General features: G+C 36.6%; 1 protein-coding gene across 6 annotated transcripts in view; it reads right to left on the reverse strand.

The window, feature by feature from the left end:
- ADAMTS6 (ADAM metallopeptidase with thrombospondin type 1 motif 6) overlaps positions 1-22616 on the reverse strand; it is a 147805-nt gene that overhangs the window by 14403 nt on the left and 110786 nt on the right. For all 6 annotated transcript variants that reach the window (XM_017811375.1, XM_017811370.1, XM_017811372.1 and 3 more), the window contains 7 exons: positions 22210-22343; positions 20633-20756; positions 19305-19385; positions 16159-16322; positions 14331-14469; positions 4908-5037; positions 1204-1408 (listed from right to left, as the gene is read on the reverse strand). In XM_017811375.1, coding sequence (XP_017666864.1) covers positions 1204-1408; positions 4908-5037; positions 14331-14469; positions 16159-16322; positions 19305-19385; positions 20633-20756; positions 22210-22343 — 977 coding nt within the window. The remainder of the gene's footprint in view (positions 1-1203; positions 1409-4907; positions 5038-14330; positions 14470-16158; positions 16323-19304; positions 19386-20632; positions 20757-22209; positions 22344-22616) is intronic.

The following is a 22616-nucleotide window of genomic DNA, read 5'->3' on the forward strand; positions in this document are numbered from 1 at the left end:
CCTAACCACTAGACCACCAGAGGCCCCACACTGTAGGTTATTGGCATTTTCATAAGAGGAAAGAAACAAAACATTGAGGCACAGGTGAAACCTCCCCTGGGATAATATATTCATTTAACTCTAGTCATCCGTTTCAAACAAAGACAACTTCAAACTGAAACATGAAAGAAGAATGTGATTAATTAATTTATGATGTATAGTAGCTGGAAAGGAAGAAGTACTGTTGCAGATAGCAAAAGCAAACAGGTATAAACTGGCGTGAAAATACAACATTAGAACACTTCTTGCAATTCAAAAGTTGAATTTCAGTAATATTTTTCTAAGAGGTACAAACCCACAAATTAACTAATTTTAAAACACAGTTTGATCGATTTATGAAACCAACTATATTATATGGCTGCATTTGAAAGCAAAGACACAGACATGGAAACTCAGGAAATCCTAACTTCTATGTACTCTAAAGGGTACGTTGAGATAAAAAGTGGGGTGAGACAGGAGTCTAGAATAGCAAGAATGTGAAAAGGTATACAAACACTTTTGCACTCTAATTTGCATGAAATGCAGTTCCATTCAAATGTATTTGCCTTTCCTTTCAGCTGCACTGGTTCAAATTTAATATCTGAATAAGTATAAGGCATACTATAAAGCTTAGCTTACACTATACTATAACAGATATCATCATATTTAACAACATATTTTATAAATAGAAAACCAACTTTCAGGTCTGCCTCTTGAGGCGTTTTGCTAAGAAATGTGATGCTTTACATCAGCATCATTACTTCAGAAAAAAAAAGAAAGCAGTTTGTTATGGCTTCTGATACTGGAAATCCATCACCTCTACTATTCAATAAACAATGGAAATGGAAATTACCTTTTACTTTAAAATAATTGCTTCATACCATATGGTTAATATAGGGTTTTTTTGTTTCACTGCATTTTTTTTTACTACTTTACTCTTCTCTTTTGTGTTTTACTGTTTTTCTACTATGGTTAATCAAAACAGGTCACAATCATTTGAAAAAAACAACAGAACTGACAACACTGAAGAAAAGAAAAAACTGCTTCAATATTAAACCCATGAGGTTTTGAATTTTTTATTAATCCTTTGCTTAGCAAGCAGCAACAGAAAATGTACTAACATTCAGTGATCAGAGCGCTTGTCTCCACTATTACCAATGAGCTAACACAGCAAAATTTCCTTACTTCTGACCAGTCCAAAGCAACCCACTGTGGGGGACAGGACTGATTGTTACAGGGCTCTTTTTCAATAGGCCGGTGTGTTAAACAGTTGGTATTGTCCAGTGTCTCCTCCTCAGAAGGTCCAATCTTTCTGATACAGAGAACTGTTCGTGAGCGCATTCCTCCATCACAGGTCTTACTGCATTCTGACCAATCTCCTATAAACCATCTGGATAGAAAACATTAGGAGACTCAGTTAATGCATTTCAGAAACAGAGTAGATAATTGCACAAACCCCGAGTGCAAACAGCTTAAATTACTAAACCTAAATAATTATTAAAAATGCACAATTAAATAAAGTAGAAACTTATAAGAATTTTTACTGAACATTTTAATTTATGCCCTACTGCAATCATATCTTCCAATAATAACACTACTCAGTATTTTTCTAGAACAGCAATTTCCATCCTAGCCTACAGCAGTTAGAAAGGAGTGTTGAGCCTGACAAAACTTCAGTTATTTAAATAGATTTGTACTTAACTTGCCTGAAATTATTTCTCTGAAAGTGGTTTGTAACTGGAAATGTTTGGGAACCATTTCTGTAAGTTATATCACAAGTTTAAAGCCAAGCTGTTTGCCCCTCTAGTATCATTACAATAAAAAAATCTGATCTCAAAATTGGGCTTTCCGAGAGTTAATCCTCATCTAAACTTTTCCAAACTTTTTTTAAAAAGTCTACACTGAAAAGCAAAATATTCTTATTTGAGTAAGTAAAGCAAACACCAGCAAAACATGAATTCATCACATAAAAAATGACCTCAATAAATCTTTTAAAACTATAAAGCACTGTACGATACATGCTAGAGGGAAATTCTGAGTATTTCTTCATGTGTAGTGAAAGTCAAGAGTTGTAAATATTACTTTGTGTTGCTGCAGAGACTAAAGCAGCTACAGTTACATTACAGCAGACTGTAACGTTATTTCTTTTTTCCTACTGATGAATGGCTAATGCAGCTCAATTAATTGGAAAAATTTCTTCATATTGTCAATACCAATACTGGTCTTCAGTATTTCATATGTTGACTAGATATTCACCTGAGTCATCCTTGCAAAGGATGAAGGTGAAATCTAGTATGCTATCACATGTGGCCAACAAGCAAAAAATGCCAGGCATGTCAGTCACTGTGGATGTTCCTTGGACTTGCCTCATAAGATTTGTCATTTTTTCAAACTGCTGTCAAAAAAAAAAGTGCTGCTATCCACTCTTGTGTTACATAATATGTAATATATTCTAATATAAAACTAGATCGATGGAGAGATGGAAACAAATGTGCTGTATTCTGTCATTACTTTCCCAGCAAAAGGAAATTAGTTCGTAATTCTTCATCAAAGTAGCTTATGCTTTTACCAGAATAGGGAGAATTTGAAGCTCTTCAGAGCTTTCAAGAGGCTGAAGTGTTAATTTTTAGTTAGTGCTATGATTTGCCCAAGTGCCTTTGCTCTCATGTACATTTACTATTTATAGTGTATTACAAGACAGTGCCATTCATAACTCACAGAACTATAAGAATATTTTCTTGAAATCTGAAGTTTAAGAGTTACTTATTGTAATAATAAACAAAATATTGTGAACAAACATAAGTCTGCTGCTGCTCGAGGACCTCAAGTATAATGCAACTGGCATTCATAAAGCTTAAAATTTTCATTGCTTTTGGTATACACCAGCAGTGGAATTGTGTTAATTAAAAAGGGAAATATTTGGCCACTCTATGTAAAGACTAAGTCAGACTGCATGATAAAACTTTCTGCCAAAAGGGTCAAACTTCTTTGGACAACTATCTGTTATTTGAGCAGCCTTTTTCTAGACTACTTAAAACATGAGGAATCAAGAATCCTTCCTTAGGAGTTTGGCACTTTGTATTCACCCTGTGGGGAATATCAGAATGAAGGCAGATGTGGGCTGAACTACCCTGACATGCTGAAGTAGATAGTGATTAATACACACTACCCACTATCTGAATCTTGATGACTTCTCTCCATTTCCATCCATGTCCCTGCTGTATTGGATGGAGAATCCAAAGTGTTCCACTTCGTGGGCTGTTTTTTTGTTTTTGTTTTTGGGTTTTTTTTCCTAGTTTTTGTTTTTTAAGTAATGTCAGGGAAAAAAGTAAAAAAGAAAAGAGAGTTTAACCAGTTTGGAATAACTATGTAAATGCTACTTTTTAAAATACTGATTTGTTAGTATTTAAGCCACACAAAGGAAGGGATAGGGATGTGTTTGGTAAAAAGGAACTGATCAAACATGACCACTTCTAAAGTCCTGCTCTCAGGTAAATGGTCTGAAAGTCTAGTTGGTGCACTTACAGCCATGCTAAGCAGTGTTATCCAAACAGAGTACAAATGCACATCCTTGCAAGATAAACATGTATTTATATACAGACTGTGGGGACAATGATTTTGACCTACTTTAGACCTATTTGTGTGACAGCAAATTCACATTCACACTCAAGATGACAGCAGTGCAATGGTTTCATTTTGCTCTATGTCAAATGAGTAAGGTATATGACACAGCGGAAGTAAGTGTAGAAGACATTGCTTTGCCATTCTGCAACCAGGCACAACATGAAGGAAGCAGCTGATACTCTAGGAAGATACTGGCTTCATGAACACCTGTTAGGATTTTATTAATGCACAATAATCTTGTCCCATTCCTCCCAGTGTCCTTCATGCCACAATTTAGCAGTTTCTAAGAGACATTTACAAGAGATTACAGTATTCTGCAGTATCTACATTTAATCAGCATTAATGATTTTCATGCTCAATTGGAATACAGATACAGATTATCACCAAAGTCAAACTAACCAGAGCTTGGGAATCAATAAACTGTTCATGTCTTTGAGCTTTTCCATGAGTTTTATTTGTCTTGAAACATAAGAGGAGCTATTGTGCACATGCTAATATTATTCTCTAGTGCAAAATACCACAACTGTTTCTAAACAGCTTTTGTAAGCTATGCTATAGGTCCTTGCCACACTTCATTTTCAATCAAATGAGCTGCTGTGTTTTTAATTATCTTTTCAATATGTAGCATACAGCTATCTTTAAAAATAAATCTAAATAGCAGTAACCATGTAGGCACCTAATCCTTAAAAACATACAGCATTACTGTACAACACTGAGCATGTTGGAGAGAAAGTTTGACAAACTACTATCACAAAATGATTTGGTCTATTAAGCAGGTTCTATATTTGCCACTTCTCACATGAACACTTCAACCCAAGTTTTAATATAACATACTTTAAAATATAGCAAACATTTAGGATGCAATATTATTAACTAGGGTAAAGTTATTCTCACCTCAACATTCTTCTATCATTGTTGCCTTTAGAATGGTCCCCAGTTCTACTCTCTGCACTACTCACTGCATATGACACTCACACTCTAAGGAACTGTTTTGCTAGTCTCTTTTCACTTAAAATGTATGAGCTGTTCCTCAGTCAAATCAGACTTCCTCTAGCTAAATGAATTTTCCACAGATGATTTTAGAAGGACAAGATGAAACAGAAACCTTAACCAAAAAACCAGACCCAAATATCCTTTCTGATAAGACAAGACATGAATACTAGATCAGAATTTTATACACATTTGTTCAATACGATTTAGTATAGATTATGAAGAGTTTTCTATCTATGCAAAAAAGCTGTCCATCTTAGTGATTAATGACTTACTCAGGTGGGCAAGGCTCAGTGTTGCAGGCTCTTTGGTTTTCTGGAGGCTTGCTGTCAGGGTCACAGTAATTGTTCTGTACAGTGGAGCTGTCATCCAGCCTTTTACACACCACCTCTTGTTTCTGTACACCTTGGGATGAAATGAAAGACCATTGATTATCTAACCATTCTTGCTCTTCTACTTGCTCAGGATAAGTGTATTTCACCTATTGGTTACTAATCCTACCATCCCACTTTAACTCTCTGAAAGCTGCAGCAGTGTGAATTTCAACTGACTGAATGCCCCCTGACCACAATAAAGCTTTTATTTTCCTTCAATTTTAGGCTACCCCACTGAGAGAGGATTTTAAATTGCTGTTGTTTTCTAAAACAAAGGAAATATATTTATAGATTTATTAACAGATTGTTTTCATTTATATATTGCACAAAATTCATTCTCTGTCTACCATCTTCTCACAGGAAAGACACTAAAATTTCCAAAGAAAACATCACCAAATAGAAAGTGGTCACACTTCAATGCAGAATTATTGGTTATGTGCCCTGGTTTAAAATAAACCAGCAATACTGGGAAACAGCGTTGCATTTTTATACATGTTATCCTTCAAATTTTCTTCATGAAAATAATAGGAGTATAATTCAATATGAAAGGTACAGGTTGTCCCTGTGAATACTCATTTTGTCTGGCGCTTCCAGCTTTTCTTTCATTACTAACCATCAAAAGGGCAATTTAGAATTGATTATTCCCAAAACATAATGACATATCACTGCCAAGGCAACATTATAAGGCAGCATATTAAACAGATTTTCTGCTGTGTGGGTTTTTTTTTAAAAACAGGACCTAAGGAAAGGCAGTGAAGAGCCACTGATATGACAGCAGTGTACTGTTGTTAAGACTAGTACATACTGACTCCTCTCTCTTTAAAACAAACTGTATGACGTTCATTAGCATAAAAAGACTGTGGATTTGCAATTCACATGCAGTATTTTATTGAATATAACTAGTTATAATTCTGAAATAATGAGATTATTTGCATTATAAAAGTTGCGAAAAGCCCTGTACCTTTCTTAAAACCAGAAGCAATTATTTAACTTTTTCCAAAATGCATACAACTAAATGGGGATTAAAACCTCCTGGCTTCAAATATCTGCCAACTTTACTTTACAGCCATCTCTTCATTTTAAGGCACATACAGAATCATAGAATCATAGAATCATAGAATGGTTTAGGTTGGAAGGGAACTTAAAGATCACCCAATCCCCCTGACATAGCCAGGGTCATCTTCCACTAGACTGAGTTGCTCAGAGCCCCATCCAACCTGGCCTTGAACACTGGCAGGATTAGAGCTTCCACAGCTTCTGTAAGCAACCTGCTCCAGTGTCTCACCAACCTCAGTAGACAATTTTTTCTTAATATCTAATCTGAACCTGCTCTCTCTTAATTTACTGCCATTCCCTCTTGTCCTGTCCTATAAAAAGTCCCTCTCCATCTTTCTTTTAGGCCTCTTCAGGTACTGTACAGCTGCAATTAGATCACTCCTAAGCCATCTCTTTTCCACGCTGAACAAACCCAATTCTCTTAGCCTTTCCTCATAGGAGGAAATAATACCTTCCTTTGGTTCTTGACAAATAAATGGAAGATCTAAATATTTGAGAAGCTGTGGCAAAATTCACTTTGAGTTCTATAATCTATGCAAACACTGCCAAGAGATGAGAATAATTAGAATCAGATCTGAACAACCTGATAAGGAATATTTCTAGCAATTTTCTACTCAAATTTTACCATGATGAGAAATCATATTTTACATCTCTAGCCAAACAGCAATGCTAGTAACATGGCAGTGCTAGCTGACATACAAGTAATGTTCAACCTTTCTATCACAAGCTGCCTTAATTTTCTTGGTGGCTGATAAAACAGGCTGAATGTGGCCTTCATACTGATATTTCCCTCAAATATAACTGCTTAAAAATAATAATTTATTCATACTTTAGAATTAGTCATTTTAATGAGGCATACCATTCTCAGAAATATATTTATCAGATAGCATATATATTAATGTTTTTACTGAACTTCCTACTGGTATCAGACACATTTCCTTCTAGGTTTTGGCTAAAAATTGGCAACCTTAACAGATTCATTTCTGAGCAGTTAAGTAATAAGAAAATTCTATGAACACAAAGGATCACTGTGCTCAGTTCTAAAAAAAAATTTATGTCAGGTGTATTATTTATTGAATGTTGTTCAGTAGTGTATCACCTATAAGACAGTATTCACTACTATTCAGTTACACAGTGAAGAATCTTTAATTGATGCCAGGAGATACATTAATCCTGTTTTTAAAAAGTTCTGCAACATTTTGTCACACAGTATACAAATTTTACATAATTGCTGTGTAGTTACAATGTTATTCAACACAAAATCTCAGAAAAAAAAATCAGATTCTAACTTTTAAGACAAGAAAAAGAAATGGAAAAGCTAGAAGTGCTGTTTTTACCCAGACAACAGCTACAACTTGGTTATGCCCTGTGGGCCTTGAAAAACTCTTTTTAAATTATCAACTCTTCCCTGAGTATATGGTCTCTCTTAAAATAATTTTAAAAGCACAGCTAAACCAGTTAATTTAAACTCAGGGGGGAATAATTACAAGCAGTTAGAGAGAAACACTCTGCTTTCAAATCTACAGATTCATAGTTTATAATAAAAGACATAAAACGTCCTCATAACTGGTCAATGCAATCCTTACAAAAAAGCCAAACTCCAATGTTTTTGTGACCACAATTTCCAGAGAATTGAGATGTTTTGCAGATTTCAATTCACAAATAGTCTGCATGACTTTCAGCAATTACATGGAGCACATTTTATTCTTGAATTAAAATTGCAGGCATGTAAATGCCATATCTATTTTTAAAAGCAATCCCAAAAACTGTGGTTTGTGATTGCAACAGTTAATTATAAAGATTCCAGTACCAATACATAGTGAAGCTTGCATCACCAAAACTAGTGCATGCTGGTTAACCCAGACATACTTTCTGAGCTCACTCATCAGATCACAAGATATTAATCACAGAGCCAAACTTACATTTTCTTTGGTGAGGAAAAATATGTTTTATTTGTCTAAAGATAGTTTCATAATTCATCTGAGGGCATGAAAGGAAAACATAGTTGGCACCACTTTACACAAGTGAGGAGCAGCAAAGAAAACTGGACAGCAATCAATTTACTTAGTATACTGTTTCATAAAAATTCACATAAATACCTAAGACATTTAACTCATCTGGAGATGAACTTTAATAGAATAAATGAAATCCAAACCAATACTTAGGATTACTGACAAATTTCAGATAAGAAATGCTGCTATTTGTTCCCATTTATTGCTAGAATTAATTAAACATGGAAGAAATTAAAAAAAGGAGTATGCACTTATTTGAGTCATGCATTAAAAAAAACCCCAACCAAACCATAAAGGATTTTTTTCCTTTTTTCTTCTCCTTTGCTGGATTTTTTTTAAACAATACCACCAGCCGTTCCTTATTAAGAATACTTACTGATCTGGACACAGTCATACACTTGATCTTGGAAAATTACAAGATAACATATAAGGAAAGACATGTATGAGAGTAAATAAATTACAATTCTGTGATCTGTAAGTGATACGTATCACCCTTTCCTCTCTCTTTCCAGATATCATTTTGTTTCATTACCTATTTCTACATATTTTATTTTTCCCTTTCTCAGTCTTTCTCATTAAATGATACTCAGGTCATTAAAGAAAATTTTCTGTTAGTGCCATCCATTTTTTCTGATTTCCCTGTGTTCTCTCCTCTCCCATTCTTCTCTGTACACAGAACTTTGCACTGTACATTCTGGTATTCTCTGGCATTGTTTTCTTGTCCAAGTTTGCCACCAGCTATAAAGACTCCATAACCTCTCTGGGCAATCTGTTCCAGTGCACAGTCACCTGCACAGTAAAGAAGCCTTCCTAAACTTCAGGTGGAATTTCCTGTGCATCAGTTTCTGCCCATTGCCTCTTGCCCTATTGCTTGGCTCCACTGAGAAAAGCCTGGCTCCACCTTTTTGGCACCTCCCTTCATATACTTATTGACTGGAGACAGTTGTTTCTTCTTGAGGCTGAATGGGCCCAGCCCCCTCAGCCTTTCCTTGTAAGAGAGATGCTCCAGTCCCTTAATCAACTTTGTAGCCCTCCACTAGACCCACTCCTGGAGCTCCACATCTCTCTTGTACTGAGAAGTCCAGAGATGGACACAGCATTCCAGTCCCCACTGGGGCAGGATCACCTCCCTCGACCTGCTGGCAACCTTCTTCCTAATGCACACCAGGACACCATTGGCCTTCTTGGTCACAAGGACACATTGCTGGCTCATAGACAGCTCGCTGTCCACCAGGACCCCCTGGTCCTTCTCTGCAGAGCTGCTTTCCAGGAGGTTGGCTCTCAGCCTGTGCTTGTGCCTGGGGTTATTTCTCCCCAGGTTCATGACCTGCACTTGCCCTTGTTGAATATCAGACAGTTCTCTTCCTATCTCTCCAACCTTTGTCAGTGAACTTGCTGAAGAGGCATCTGTCCCTTCATCAAAGTCATGGATGAACAAGTTTAACAATACTGGCCTAGTATTGAACCTGGGGGACACCACTAGTGACAGGCCCTTAACTAGCCCCTATGCCACTGATTATGATCCCCTGGATTCTGCCATTCAGCCAGTTCTCAATCCACCTCACTGTCCATTCATCCAGTCCACACTCCAGAGTTTGCCTAGGAGGATGTTGCAAGATACGGTGTTGAAAGCCTTGCTGAAGTTGAGGTAGACAATACCCATTGCTCTTACCTCACCCAGGTGGCTGTTTCATTATAGGAGGCAATCAGGTTGGTCAAGCATGATTTACCTTTAGTGAATCCATGCTGACTACTCCTGATCACCTTGTCTTCCACGTGGGTAGAGATGGCCCCCAGAACAAGGCACTTCATCACCTTCCCAGGGACTGAGGCTGAATGGCCAGTAGTTCCCTGGGTCCTCCTTCTTGATCTTGCTTTCTTCCAGTCCTCAGGCACTCTCCTGATCTCCATGACCTTTCAAAGATGATCATGAACAGCCCGGCCATGATGTCTGCCAGCTCTCTCAGCACTTGCGTATGCATCCCATTAAGGCCCATGGACCTGTGGATGTCAAATTTGTTTAGGTGTTCTGAGACCCAATCCTCCTTGGCCAAGGGAAAGTCTTCCTTCCAACATTCCTTTACCCGGGTCTCCTGGGTCAGAAAATTCCTGAGGGCTGGTCTCGACAGTGAAGACTGATGCCAAGACGGCATTCAATAGCTCTGCCTTCTCTGTGTCCTCTGTTTCCAGGGTCTCCTCTACATTTACTAATTGGCACACATTATCTTTAGTTTTCTTTTTGATACTGATGTATTTGAAAAAGGCCCATTTTGTTATCCTTGACGTCCCGGGCCATATTTACTTTTAGATGGGCCTTGGCCTTTCTAGGTTCATTTCTACTTACTCTGACCACCTCTCTATATTCACTCAAAGTGGTCTAACCCTGCTTCCATCTCCTGTGTGTTTCCTGATTACGCCTGAGTAATGACAGGAGTTCTTTACTCATCCACAGAGGTTTTTTGCCCCCTTGGCTTAATATTTTTCTCATTGGGGTGCATCGTTCTTGAGCCTGAAGGAAATGATCCTTGAATACCAAGCAGCTCTCTAGAACTTCTCTTCCCTTCAGGGCCTGTTCCCATGGGATTCTTCCAAGAGGATCCCTAATGAGACTAAAGTTAGCTCTCCTGAAGTTCATGGCTGTAATCTTGCTCACTGTCCTGCTATGTCTTCATTCAATATTGAACTCCACAACCTCATGGTCATTACAGCCAAGCCTGCCTCTAAGAGAAGACTTTTCTCTGCTTTTAGAGGTAATCTAAACATGAAGTGTTTGTTTCATGAAGTTTGACTTATTTCCTAGACACAACTATGGAGAATACAGAGGGAGAGGGGGTATACTGTCTGCTTATAGAGAGGTCATTGATTTCAGGTGTCTGGGTGAGCTTTCACATGCGATGATGAAATTTCTCGCATGCATCAGAGGTCAGAAATTCCAGAGAGTTACCTGTACAATAATGAATTCATAATTAGCAAGTAAGACTGTAATTTTACGCTCTGAGTTGCTCAGTACCACAAGAACCACAAAGGGGAGGCAGGAATGGAATCCAGAGCTCAGCATTCAGCCGTTTTAAGCAGGAAACCCTTCTCTTCCCTAACATTCCATTTACTATGCTCTTCCTATTGTGCAAAATGGACAGGCCCTAGAACAGAGGTCCTGTTGGAAAAGGTAATGTTTTTAATGTTCAGATTTGACTCCTCAGCACAGCAGAAATGAACATAATATAGAAGTCCAGCGGAAAAGACAGCGTGTTTCTATCTAACCAAAGATTGCAGGTTGCTTCTAGCTTGCTCTTAACTTGTTCCTTAGCTGCTGAGTGCTCTAGTTAACCTTCTCCAAGGCAAGGCATAAAGCAGGTCTAGGAACAGCTGAATGCAGTGGATTGCTCTCAAAACGCTATAAAGAAGAGACTGCACAAAAAAATTGGACACTTCTGCAACATATAATACCCCAAAATTATTTAAACTTTGCACTGCTACAATGCCTTTGGGCTCTCCTTCAGACATTCAACATATATCCTCAGGTTCACACTGGAGAAACATCATTTTGGTTACTACATGTAGTAATAATCAGGTTTAAAAATCACAGACTTGGTCAAAAGGTGTGCAATGCAGATAAAATTAGTCTGATTTAGAGACAAATAGACTTATGCAGTGTTCAGTAGACATGAGCTAGCCTGTGAAAATGGTGCCTGGTCAATTGGTCCCTGTTTCACAGAACAGCCACAACCACAGGAAAAAAAGATTTCATAGTAATCCTTAATTCTGACATTTCCTGGCTTCTAAATACTTCCAAATGTGATGTTCTTCTAAGACAGCTTTTTAAGTGCTACATACTCCTAGACAACAAGACATAACCTTAAAATACAGACAAGTTCAGAGATGGATAGAACTTAAATGTGTTGATTAGAATTTAGATTTGCCTAAAGCTTTGAAATAAACCCTATGCTTTGATATAGAAGTATATCTGGCTCTACATTATCTGGAGCTTTCCTGGATCAGGATGAATCATATGATCAAAATCTGATCAGTTCATGCACTACAGGTGAGGTACACCAACTACAGTAAGAAGCAGGAAAATGTTGAAAAATGTTCAGTCTGTCCCTAAGTCACCATTTATTTCTTTAACCCCCTAAATAAAAATTAATTTCCATGCCAATATTCTTCACACATGCTTATTATCCTTTTTACTTTCAATAAGAAATTCTTTAACTGTTTAATACTTTGTTATCCTTTGTAGTTTAAGTAAATAGAACTTCAGTAATGGACTTCATAATGAGTACTATAGAAATAAACAAAGCCATGCTGTGGTTTCAGTTTTAAGTTTTCTCAACACTTCATATTTTTACTAACTAAATTTGCCAGTTAAAGTCTTTGTCTCTACAACCTTTGTCTCCCTTTTCTTTTTCCCTGAATCAGCTCCTCTTTAGAATTGTATCTTCTTTTGGCATATAGTGAAAGGTGTTTCATAAACTGAAGGGAGTAGCAGGTACTCAAACAGAGAAAGCAGATACAGTCTTTAAGATGAATTATAGCTACAATGTAATACTTATGTCATGAGCACAGTGCTCAGTGAAAACAAGTGGCCACAGGATGTCCTTCTATTAAGCTGAAAGACAGGAGAGAAAAGTGCCTGGTTTGGCCACCATAAGCTACCAAAAAAAAAAAAAAATCTCTCCTTTGCCTCCCTCTGAATTTAAAAATAATAAATACAAGCCATTTTTAGGGATTCACAAATCTTCCCTTGAAAGTTAATAATTACATCCAATTTTTTTAATCTAGACAAGTGCCTACTCCTTCAGAGCCAATTATTTTTTCATTGTATACTGTCAAATGTGTGAAATAACAATGATCTTCATGACAGAAGATCCATGGCTAAAATCTTACCTCTACCTAAATCAGTGGAAAATTTCCCATGACATCAGACAGATCATTAACTCACTGCCATCATAAAAAATAGGACTTGACAATACCCCTAAGGTTCTGATACTTGGAACTGTCTTTTGCTATGAGCTAGGCACTTCCCTTCTTTATACTTCTACTTTAAAATGTTCCTTTCCCTACCACAGTTATTATTACTAAAACTGAAGTTAAAAAAAGCACCCTGTAACTCAGGAATCTAACAAATGAACAATAAAAATACTGGAGAAAGTTGGCATCTTTGTCTATTTTGTTTCAAGACCTTCTCTAGTGTCAGAGAAAAGAATTCATGCTATCCTTTGTGTATTATGTATGGCTAAACTGTATTTACACCGCACACAAGTAGTAACGGCCACAGCAACTTCCAGCAGAAGGGTGAGTTATCGTGGTTCTAAACATGAATGCTTCCAAAAGTCAGAAAACAAGAAAGCGAAAAATATTTGTTCCAAAGGTTCTTTAAAAAAATATTGTATCTTCCTCTTGCTGTGGGCTATTCACAGTGCAGTAGAAACTGAAATTCTGAGATGGATTTAAAGCACTCTCCCATATCTTCTGAAACAGAGGCATGTTGGGGAGATGATTCATTCAGTCTCCAGAGAGAAGAAAGATACTGTTCACACAGCACTTCTACTCACCAGTTCCTTGCAGCAGCAATGGTGTTGGCTTTGAAGGAAGCCAACTGTCCTGCTCTCCCAGCCAGAGGTAAAGAATTGCATTGGTGGCCACTAGAGGGAGGATTAGGAATATAGTAAATTGTGGGCAAAAGCCACCCATGATGATTCACATGGGACAACCTACAAATCCCCCACTGCTGCCAAAGGGCAACAATTCTCTCATATTGCTATGGGCTAGCAAGTATAATCCAATTGTTATCATCTGCTATAGAGGAGCTGCCAGTGTGCATCCTAAACTTTGGTGGCTGGAGGACAGGAGGACTGACTAAGATTGTGTGAAACATACCTACAAACACACAAAGACACATCTCTTTAATAACGGGTGCCTGTTTTGCCTTCTGGTTTTTAATCTCCTTACTCAAAACTTCTGATGTCCTTTATCAACAAAGCTCCTGTGAAAATCAAACATACCAACTTCAAGAGGGTCTCAGAAGAAGTATCAGCAGAGAGAGATACTGTGCCAAGATACACTGTATTTAATCAAAAGATCTGAACATATTAAATGTACTTGAAAACAATAAAATCCATTGTGATTAAAATAAATGTTCATTAAGGTTTGAGGTATGCCTGAAAGAAATGTTTTCAATTAGTCACCTACATAACTATACGGTAAAGTGTATCTTGCAATTCAGTTTACTCTGTAGCTTGACTGCCTGGTGTCTTACCTCCAGTACAAGTGGCAGAACATTCTGACCAAGGCAGGTGATTCCATGCAAAGCCAACTTCATTGTCTCCACTGCCAGTGCGAGAGATGGGAACATTGAATTTATACCTTATACCCAAATTTTGTTCCTGTAGCAGAATCTGTAGTTGAAAACAACTGGTTATACCATTAAAACAGGCAAGCAGAGGGCAAACACAGTGACATTTATTCTAGGCATGTGTTACGTCCTGTCAGAGGCAACAAAGCAATAAAGGAAGTCACAGTAGTTCTTTTAGGTATTCCCACAAGAATCTGTACTAACTTTTAAAACATATACAAAAGTATTATTGTCTAAGGTGAGCTTTATCTTTTTTTTTCTCCCTTAACACAACTTTATAATTTCCATCAGTTCTTTATTCCTGAAAAAATTGTTCTAAAAAGCTAGTTTTCATAAAATTAATGTCTTCATGGAAATTAATTTGAGAGCTGAATAACTATGGGAGCTCAAAGTTGGACAAGGACATTACTGTGCAAACATGTAGCAGTTCTAACTGAAATCTTGTGAGGGGTACAAGCCACACAGCAGCTATGAACCTAACTCTGCCCTTGTTAGCACTTCTAGCAACTACAGTAATAGTAATAATAGTAACAACAACAGACTGTTGCTGAGGTAATTGTTTTTCCTTAATGCAGCCAACAGCATATGCTTGGTGGAATCAGACCTGTGATTCCTTTAAAGGAATATCAAAACTCTTGCCGAAGCCACATCACTGCACATGATATACACAAAAGTGCATCAATCACCATGAGTTTTTGTCTACCCTCACTGTTGTACTGCACTTCCACCCTGTCCAACAGTAGCCTTTGACTCTCTAACAGACATTTTTTTCATTGCTAGTAATATATAATCATCTTAGATGCAACAATCTGACTCATCTTAGCGCTACTTCTAATCCATTTCTACTTTCTGTTACATTTTTCAGAAGCGCTTCTGCCTACCCTCATTGGATGAAAGAGCAGAGAACTTGCAGAAAGAAGGTCAGTGACACTGACTGAATGAGAAAAGGCACTATAATAATTGTATACTCATTCTGTATGGACTCTCTAGCTTATCAACAGCTACAGAAGATAAAAAGATGATTCAGGTGTTTGAAAATGCTGCCTAAAATGTGAATATCCATGCAACAATTATTCTACACAAAAAATATCCCATCTGGCTCAGGTAGCTCCTGAACTGCAAATCTGGCACCTGACAGACTATACTGGGAAAGTATCACTCCTCAACGTAGCAGTGAAACAGCAGGCTCACTCACTATTGCCTATTGCCAGAGACAGGGTATCAGGATCCTGGTCACACCTTCTGTTACATCCTCATACCTTATAAAATCTATTCAGAGCAATGTATGTCACAACAATATACTTTAACATGAGTCAAGTAATGATACTCTTTCTGTGGTAAGAGTATATATACGTCGCACTCAGGCCAGGCTTAAAACTCACATCTACAGAACTGTCAGGGACTATCACGTATCAGCAGCATGCAGAGATAAAATGTATGGCTCATTTACGATTTCTGCTACCATTAGCATGAACCACATTTAACAGAGATGAGGCATTTTCTGTGACACTCCCTGGTGCTCTTCTGACTCTTTCCCTATTTCATTACAATGTTTGCAGTCAGTTTTGAAAGGTAGGAAAGCCGTTTTAAAAACACTCATGCAAAGTCCCAGCTAAGCAAGCCGTACAGTTTTTGAAAACACAACCTATTTTTATTTCATTCATGGCCTTGCCTTTTCTCAAAACACAAATACATATTTCAAATTTCACAAATATATTAATTATAACTTTACCATGACTATGAGATTTTCTGAAGTAGGGCCTAGTGCTTCCAAAGACTCTGGTTCATCTGCTGGCCTCTTGTAATAGAAAGCTGTTCCAGCAACATCAAACTTTCTTGGCCAGTCAATAGTCCAGGCACCATTAATATAGTAGTCATCCTCTTCAGATTTTAAAGCTTAAAAAAAAATACAAGCCACCTAAAAATTGGAAGCAGCATTTATAATGGAGAAGTCATTGTAAATTAGTCTACTAATCTGTTAGAAGTATGTGAACTTCAGCTCTATATCATTGTTTTTTCAAGCAATATAAAACCTTTTCTTTAGCCCTGGTCAAAAGATCCCTCATGCAAACCAGCAGTTTCACCTCTGCAATAATCTTCAATATGCAGATGTACTTTGCAGGTTTCAATGTGCAGATGCTATATGGAACAAACCAGAAAGCCTCACACAACTTACAATATATCTTAAACTTAAAAACTGAGCCCATGAGCAATGTATGCTGATCTACATAAAATAGATGCATGTCTGAAATGTATAATCAACCTCATCTTTAGATTAAGAAACCATGTCATGGAATAAGTATCTCAGATAATGTCCAGAGGAAAATAGAGAAGTCTGACACATTTAGTCTGACACATGACTTCAATCAGCTCTTGTTTTCTTTCCTTTGTCCACTATTTTTTTTCCTTATTAAACCATAAACACAAGATATTTCTACCACAAATCTAAGTATTAGGTACTTGATCTGATAGGATATTTTATTGTTCCTAATTTACAGCCTTGAACCATAAAAGAACTGTAGATAAAACAGATATTTCATAGCTAACGAACCACTAGGATGGACATATTATTCAGGGATTTGTATTTGATATTTTATCAATAATATCGCAATAAATTTCTAAATATGAAATTGACATTGGCTCTTAAGATTAATATTCTGTTAATTAGATACTGACTTCTTGACTTAAGGTGAAGATTACCAATACACATATTTCGCTTATATATTTACTTTAAATAAAACATGTTTTTAAAGGGAAAATGATGGTTGGAAATACATAATCAAAAAGCTTGTCATTTTTTGTTGAGACATATAACTGACTTTACTGGATAGGGAAAGAATTCATATCATAACGTTAAGTATTAAGACAACTTTGGTTGTGTGATGTTTTATTCTCAATTGCATGCATGTGGGCAGTTGGTTTACCTTAAACAGTTACAGAAAATGTCTCAATGATACTTGAATTTTCTGAAACATATCAGAGAGCATTCATACAAGCAAGAGACAGTGGGAGAGGCAGTAATGTTCAGCTGATGACAGCAATATTCAGCAGGGATTAGTAACCATTTCCCTCAGCACCAAAGGGTCTAAAAATGAACATCTTTCCATAGCATAAATCCAACTGCACTGACTTGCCTGGATTTACTTTGGAAATAGTCACGTGTTTAGAGTAAAGAAACTAGATCTGACACATTCACTTACCTGGAATTCTCAAAGTAATTTAAGTTCCTTATTGTCTATAGAAGTTCTGTAGTACCAGAAGGAGATGATAAACAAGAAACTAGTAATAGAGAGGAATTCCCTATTTGTGTAGTCACTGTATTGTGTCATGAACCATAGTAGTGAGGAGAGAGCCTGGAACTCAGAAAATCCCTTTAAATTGTGACAAGCACATAAAAAAAAGTATTTATGTACAACTGTACATTTTTAGATCTGCGGCCAGATTAAATATAAATGAAGTTGTATTTTCTATTTAAGCCAAAAAATTTCCATCGTCCATTCATTTTATTCAGATTGTGCCAATCAAAATGCTTTTCCAGATCACTTTCCTCTGCTCTATTCCTACAGAAGAATAACAAACAATTGTAGGAGCATCTTTGTTCTGGTTTCCACCTGTCCATGAAATTCCAGAAAATGACGACAATACTATACCTCCCTCCAACCACCGCTGTTTGAAATGTCACTACAGGATGTAGAAGCACACTTACACATAGTATATTTTGAAATGGGGGAGGGGCCATGGAGAACATGATGCTGAAAGAATAGAAGCACTCAATTGCTAGTAGTGTTATTATTCCTGCAGAATTGAAGGAGATTGAATATCTGCTGAATTTCAGAAGGGGTTGCAGGCAGAAAGAAAGGTAGGTATTCAACAGTACCATCGTTGTCACTATAATCCACTTAGGAATTTATGTGACTATGAGGATAATTGCCTTTCTAACTCACAAATATCACAAATCCCTTCCCAAATGTTAGTGTTATATACCAACTACATGGACTACAGACTGGCATAAGTAGCCCCTGCAGCTGCTTTTCAGCTTAAACAAGTAGTGTTAATCTGTTCGTTTGCTGTAGAACTAATCAGATCTCTAATCTACTTCTGACTAAGAAATTGGTGTTCTTGCACCACTGTCACCTGACTGTTATTCAAACTAAGCTACAGAAACTTTCGGAAATGCATGTTGTCTTGAGTTTGACTAAGTCGGATTTGTAAATACCATTATTAAACAAAAACATTTAATAGTCTTTAAAGAAATTAATAATAATCTGGGAATCTGAATTTAATCCTGTGCTTTACAATAGGTTTCCTGAGTGATCTCACTTAATCACACAGTTTTTCTGCATCTCATTTTCCTTATCTATAAACCAGGAATGGCATCTAGTCCCTACAACAACAACACTGTGGAAGGAGTACATTAAATTGCCTTGAAGTATGGAGATGGCATTGTTAGCATTTAAGTAACTATGGTTGCTGATAAAATAAAATTGTGTTTTAAAACATTATAATCCCTTAAGAGAATTCCCAGATGGATGACATTACTTCACAGTGGGACAGTAGATTATTTATTTCCTCATATTGAGTACTGTTTCCTCATCCACTTCAGTTCAAGTCTAACACTTCTACTGTAGTGACTTTGACACGACTTTGCACTGAATGGACAAGGAGGTGTATATGTGGTGTATTTCAACAGCTCCATTCAAGGGAATATATCCTAACTAACTGCTGTAACTGTCTGATCACAACCTAGTATTTGCAGCTAACTATTCCCTCTGCTACTTCTACTTTGTGTATGGTTTGGTCAAACCAGAAAATGTATCTTCAAATCACAACATAAACTCTGACTTAAATAACAGTCTGCTACTTAAACCATGCTCTTACCAATATAGTTCTTTGACATTGCCACTTCTCTTATTTCAATGTGCACAGAACCTCTTGGAATTTGAACCACTTCCAAATATCCTATAAGACAAAGATAAATTTTATTTGTTGTTGTTTACATTCATCAATATTAAATAATGTAATTGACCATTAGTGAATTACTTACAACAAAAAATTACTATGAGATACAGGATTCAAATATACTTGAACATTTGCTTTCATATTATATAAAAGAAAGCTCTTTAAACTTCACACAAAAATTTTGAACTGATAAGAGGAACTTATGTATTCAGGAATACCTTTTTTAAGCACTAATAAAGTATTTTCATCAGTGTATCAGAAGCAATTAACATATAAAATTACTTTAGGATTCTAGGATAATTCAGGTGGGTGAGGACCTCAGTCAGTCATTAAGTCCAACTTCCAGCTACAAGCAGGGGCAAATTGGACCAAAGTTACTAAGTAGTTTATCCTCCTAGGTCATGAAAAACTCCAAAGATGGAAACTGTACAACCTTTCTGGGCAATGTGCTCCACTGCTAGACTGCCCTCCTGGGAAAATATTTTTTTATTCCATTTGGTAAGCACCTTTCTTCTATCAATTTACAGCCATTGTCTCATCTTCCACCAGGTACCCAGCAGTGCAAAGAGCCTGTTTTCTCCATAACCTCCTCACAGGTATTGGAAGGCTAATACGTGGTCACCACAAACCAGGGGATTCTCCGGACTGGAGACTGTCCAAGCCCAGTTCTCTCAACCTCTCCTCACAGAGGGTCAAGAGCTCCAGACCTGTATAATCTTACTGATTGCTCACTGAACTGAACCGACTCCAGTGTGTCACTCCTTTTCCTGTATTAGTGAGTCTAAAACTGGTAACACGAAGATTACAAGACTAATATTTTCTTTTTTTTTGAACTAAGTTTTAAAATAATTGCCTGTATACATTTTCTGAGTTCTTAATACGATGAACATTTCTGGATTTTTGCTACTCTAAAATGTCATGCATGACTAGCTACTAGATTCTACCATACACAGTAAAATAATACACAACATTATTCTTACTATACCGCCATAACTAAATAATAACAAAACACCTTCCACTTATTTCTTTTAGTGCATTAAAGACCAACAGACCTAAGTATTCAGTAATGAAACACATTGTATTTAAGATAATACCAAACTAATACAGAAAAAAAGGAAACAATGAGGCAAAAGGAGTACAAGTGAATGACCAGCAGCAATGCCATATTGCGAATCAAGGCAGCACTGGTATTTACTGAAGAGTCATCTAAATGTACTGTGCAACAGAATGGACATACACGTACATACCTCCTCTGAGCAATGAGTCATTGAAGAAACCTTCAGTGGCTTCACATGTACTCCCATCTCCTCCACAAACACGGCACCTATCTTCCTTAGCATCAGACCCCAAAATATTATCACAACCTACATGCTGAGAACAGATAAGAACAAATATTTTAACAGGGTGATGGTCTTGCACCACTACTTTTGAAGTTTTTCCCTCAAGTTTGAGATATTCAGTTCTTTTTATCTACTCTGTTTTTGATAGCCAGTACTTATAGTGGGTTTTCCTTGTCAGTGAAAGAAAATAAAAAAGGAGAAGAATCCACATTTTAGGGTTGTTATCAAATCTTAATGAATAAGAACCTTCTATTTCTACTGTGACTTTCAGGAAGGGATTTCATTGTTTTGCAAACAATATAATTATTATGGTTATCAACAAATGATAAGTGATGTTGTTATTTAACATTACAACAGCTGTGTGCCCTCTATATTGCTTTGTTAAGGTAAACATTTGCTGTTAGTTCCTTACACATTTATACAGCATAAGCAGTATTTCTATTTCGAAAGGCATTACAACTTCATAGACCTACATTTCCATATCCTGCAGGGAAAACTTGCAATTTTCGTAAGTCTGAATGTAAAGTGTAAATGACTTCAAACTAAGAAGAAATGAGGAATAAAACATAGTGAAAGGCTGAATTGCACGCTGTATTAGATGAAAAGAAATTTTAAAAAAATTAAAATAAAGACAGAGCCTTTCGGAAAAAAAGAAAGAAGGATGAAACAAGTAGGTTGTAAACAGAACGAACATTGCAGCTTGCCAATTTTCTCCAGGATTTATACGAAGAAGAAGATAGCTACATAACTGTTTGCCTGTCTTTTTTTACTGTCTAACAATATTATCTGCCATCTTCTAAACAGGCAATACATAGATCATAAGAGAATTTAAAATACTTTAAACAACTGACAAAACAATATAGTTCTAACCATTTAGATTTCTACTTACTGTTTCATCAAGATGATAGACACCCAACTTTATTCATGGCTCATTCTCAACTTGAGATTTTTTTCACTAGTTTACTAAAACATGGCGGACTTTTAGTAAATGGCAAATACTCGCATCATTATCTTTTCCCTAGAACTAAAGAGCACTAGTGACAACTTTCTGTTTCAATTACATTAACAGTAGGATTTTTGTAATAAGATTAACTCATTAGAGACAAACAAATCAGTATGTGCGCATTTACTGCTTTTCAGCCAGAGTGGTGTTCTAACTGAAATGATGGAACAGGCCGTGGAACAGCGCAAAGAATCCGTTCATCTGTTGTTCTTTCCATCAACTCTTCATCACAAACCATAAAGCAAGGAAAGAGACAAAATGACAGATTCTGTGAATGTCTGTGAGAAGCTACTGAAATTCAAATGATTTGTCTATTTTATGTAATACTTATTTTTATCTTTTTGTCTCAATCTTACACTTTTATTAACAATTTGACCTGTCAACACTCCCATTTCATATGATATACAAGTACCATAATTAAACGTATGTGACAGCAGACACAACAAAGTAATCCATAAGTACTCTACAAAACATTTGTAACCTTGCATTCTCCATTGATACAGATATCCAGTGAATCAGCATTGCACTGAGTCCCATCTATTACTGCAGGAGCACGTTCAGTGTAAAAATTATAACCTTCAGCCAAGCAGTTTAATGCACATGGTTTAACCCCACCTGGACAACAAAAACAAATGAAAGAAAAAAGAAATACAACCAATAGAAATCTTGAAAAATTAATGTTTAGGTATAAATATTATGCATAGACAGATGTGAAATTTCTAGTCTTATACCCGACACATATAATGTATAAGCTTTATTTAACGTCCCCTGATTTCTTTACTTGACTCTTCTTTCTTGCAAAAAAGATTATTTCACATAGAAAGACATGTCAAGGTTGGCAGGCTCCATAAAAATTCCATGATGTTAACACAATCCTAATGATTACTG

The sequence above is a fragment of the Lepidothrix coronata genome, unplaced genomic scaffold (genome assembly GCF_001604755.1).
Source record: "Lepidothrix coronata isolate B3197 unplaced genomic scaffold, Lepidothrix_coronata-1.0 Scaffold31, whole genome shotgun sequence".
Classification (NCBI taxonomy): domain Eukaryota; kingdom Metazoa; phylum Chordata; class Aves; order Passeriformes; family Pipridae; genus Lepidothrix; species Lepidothrix coronata.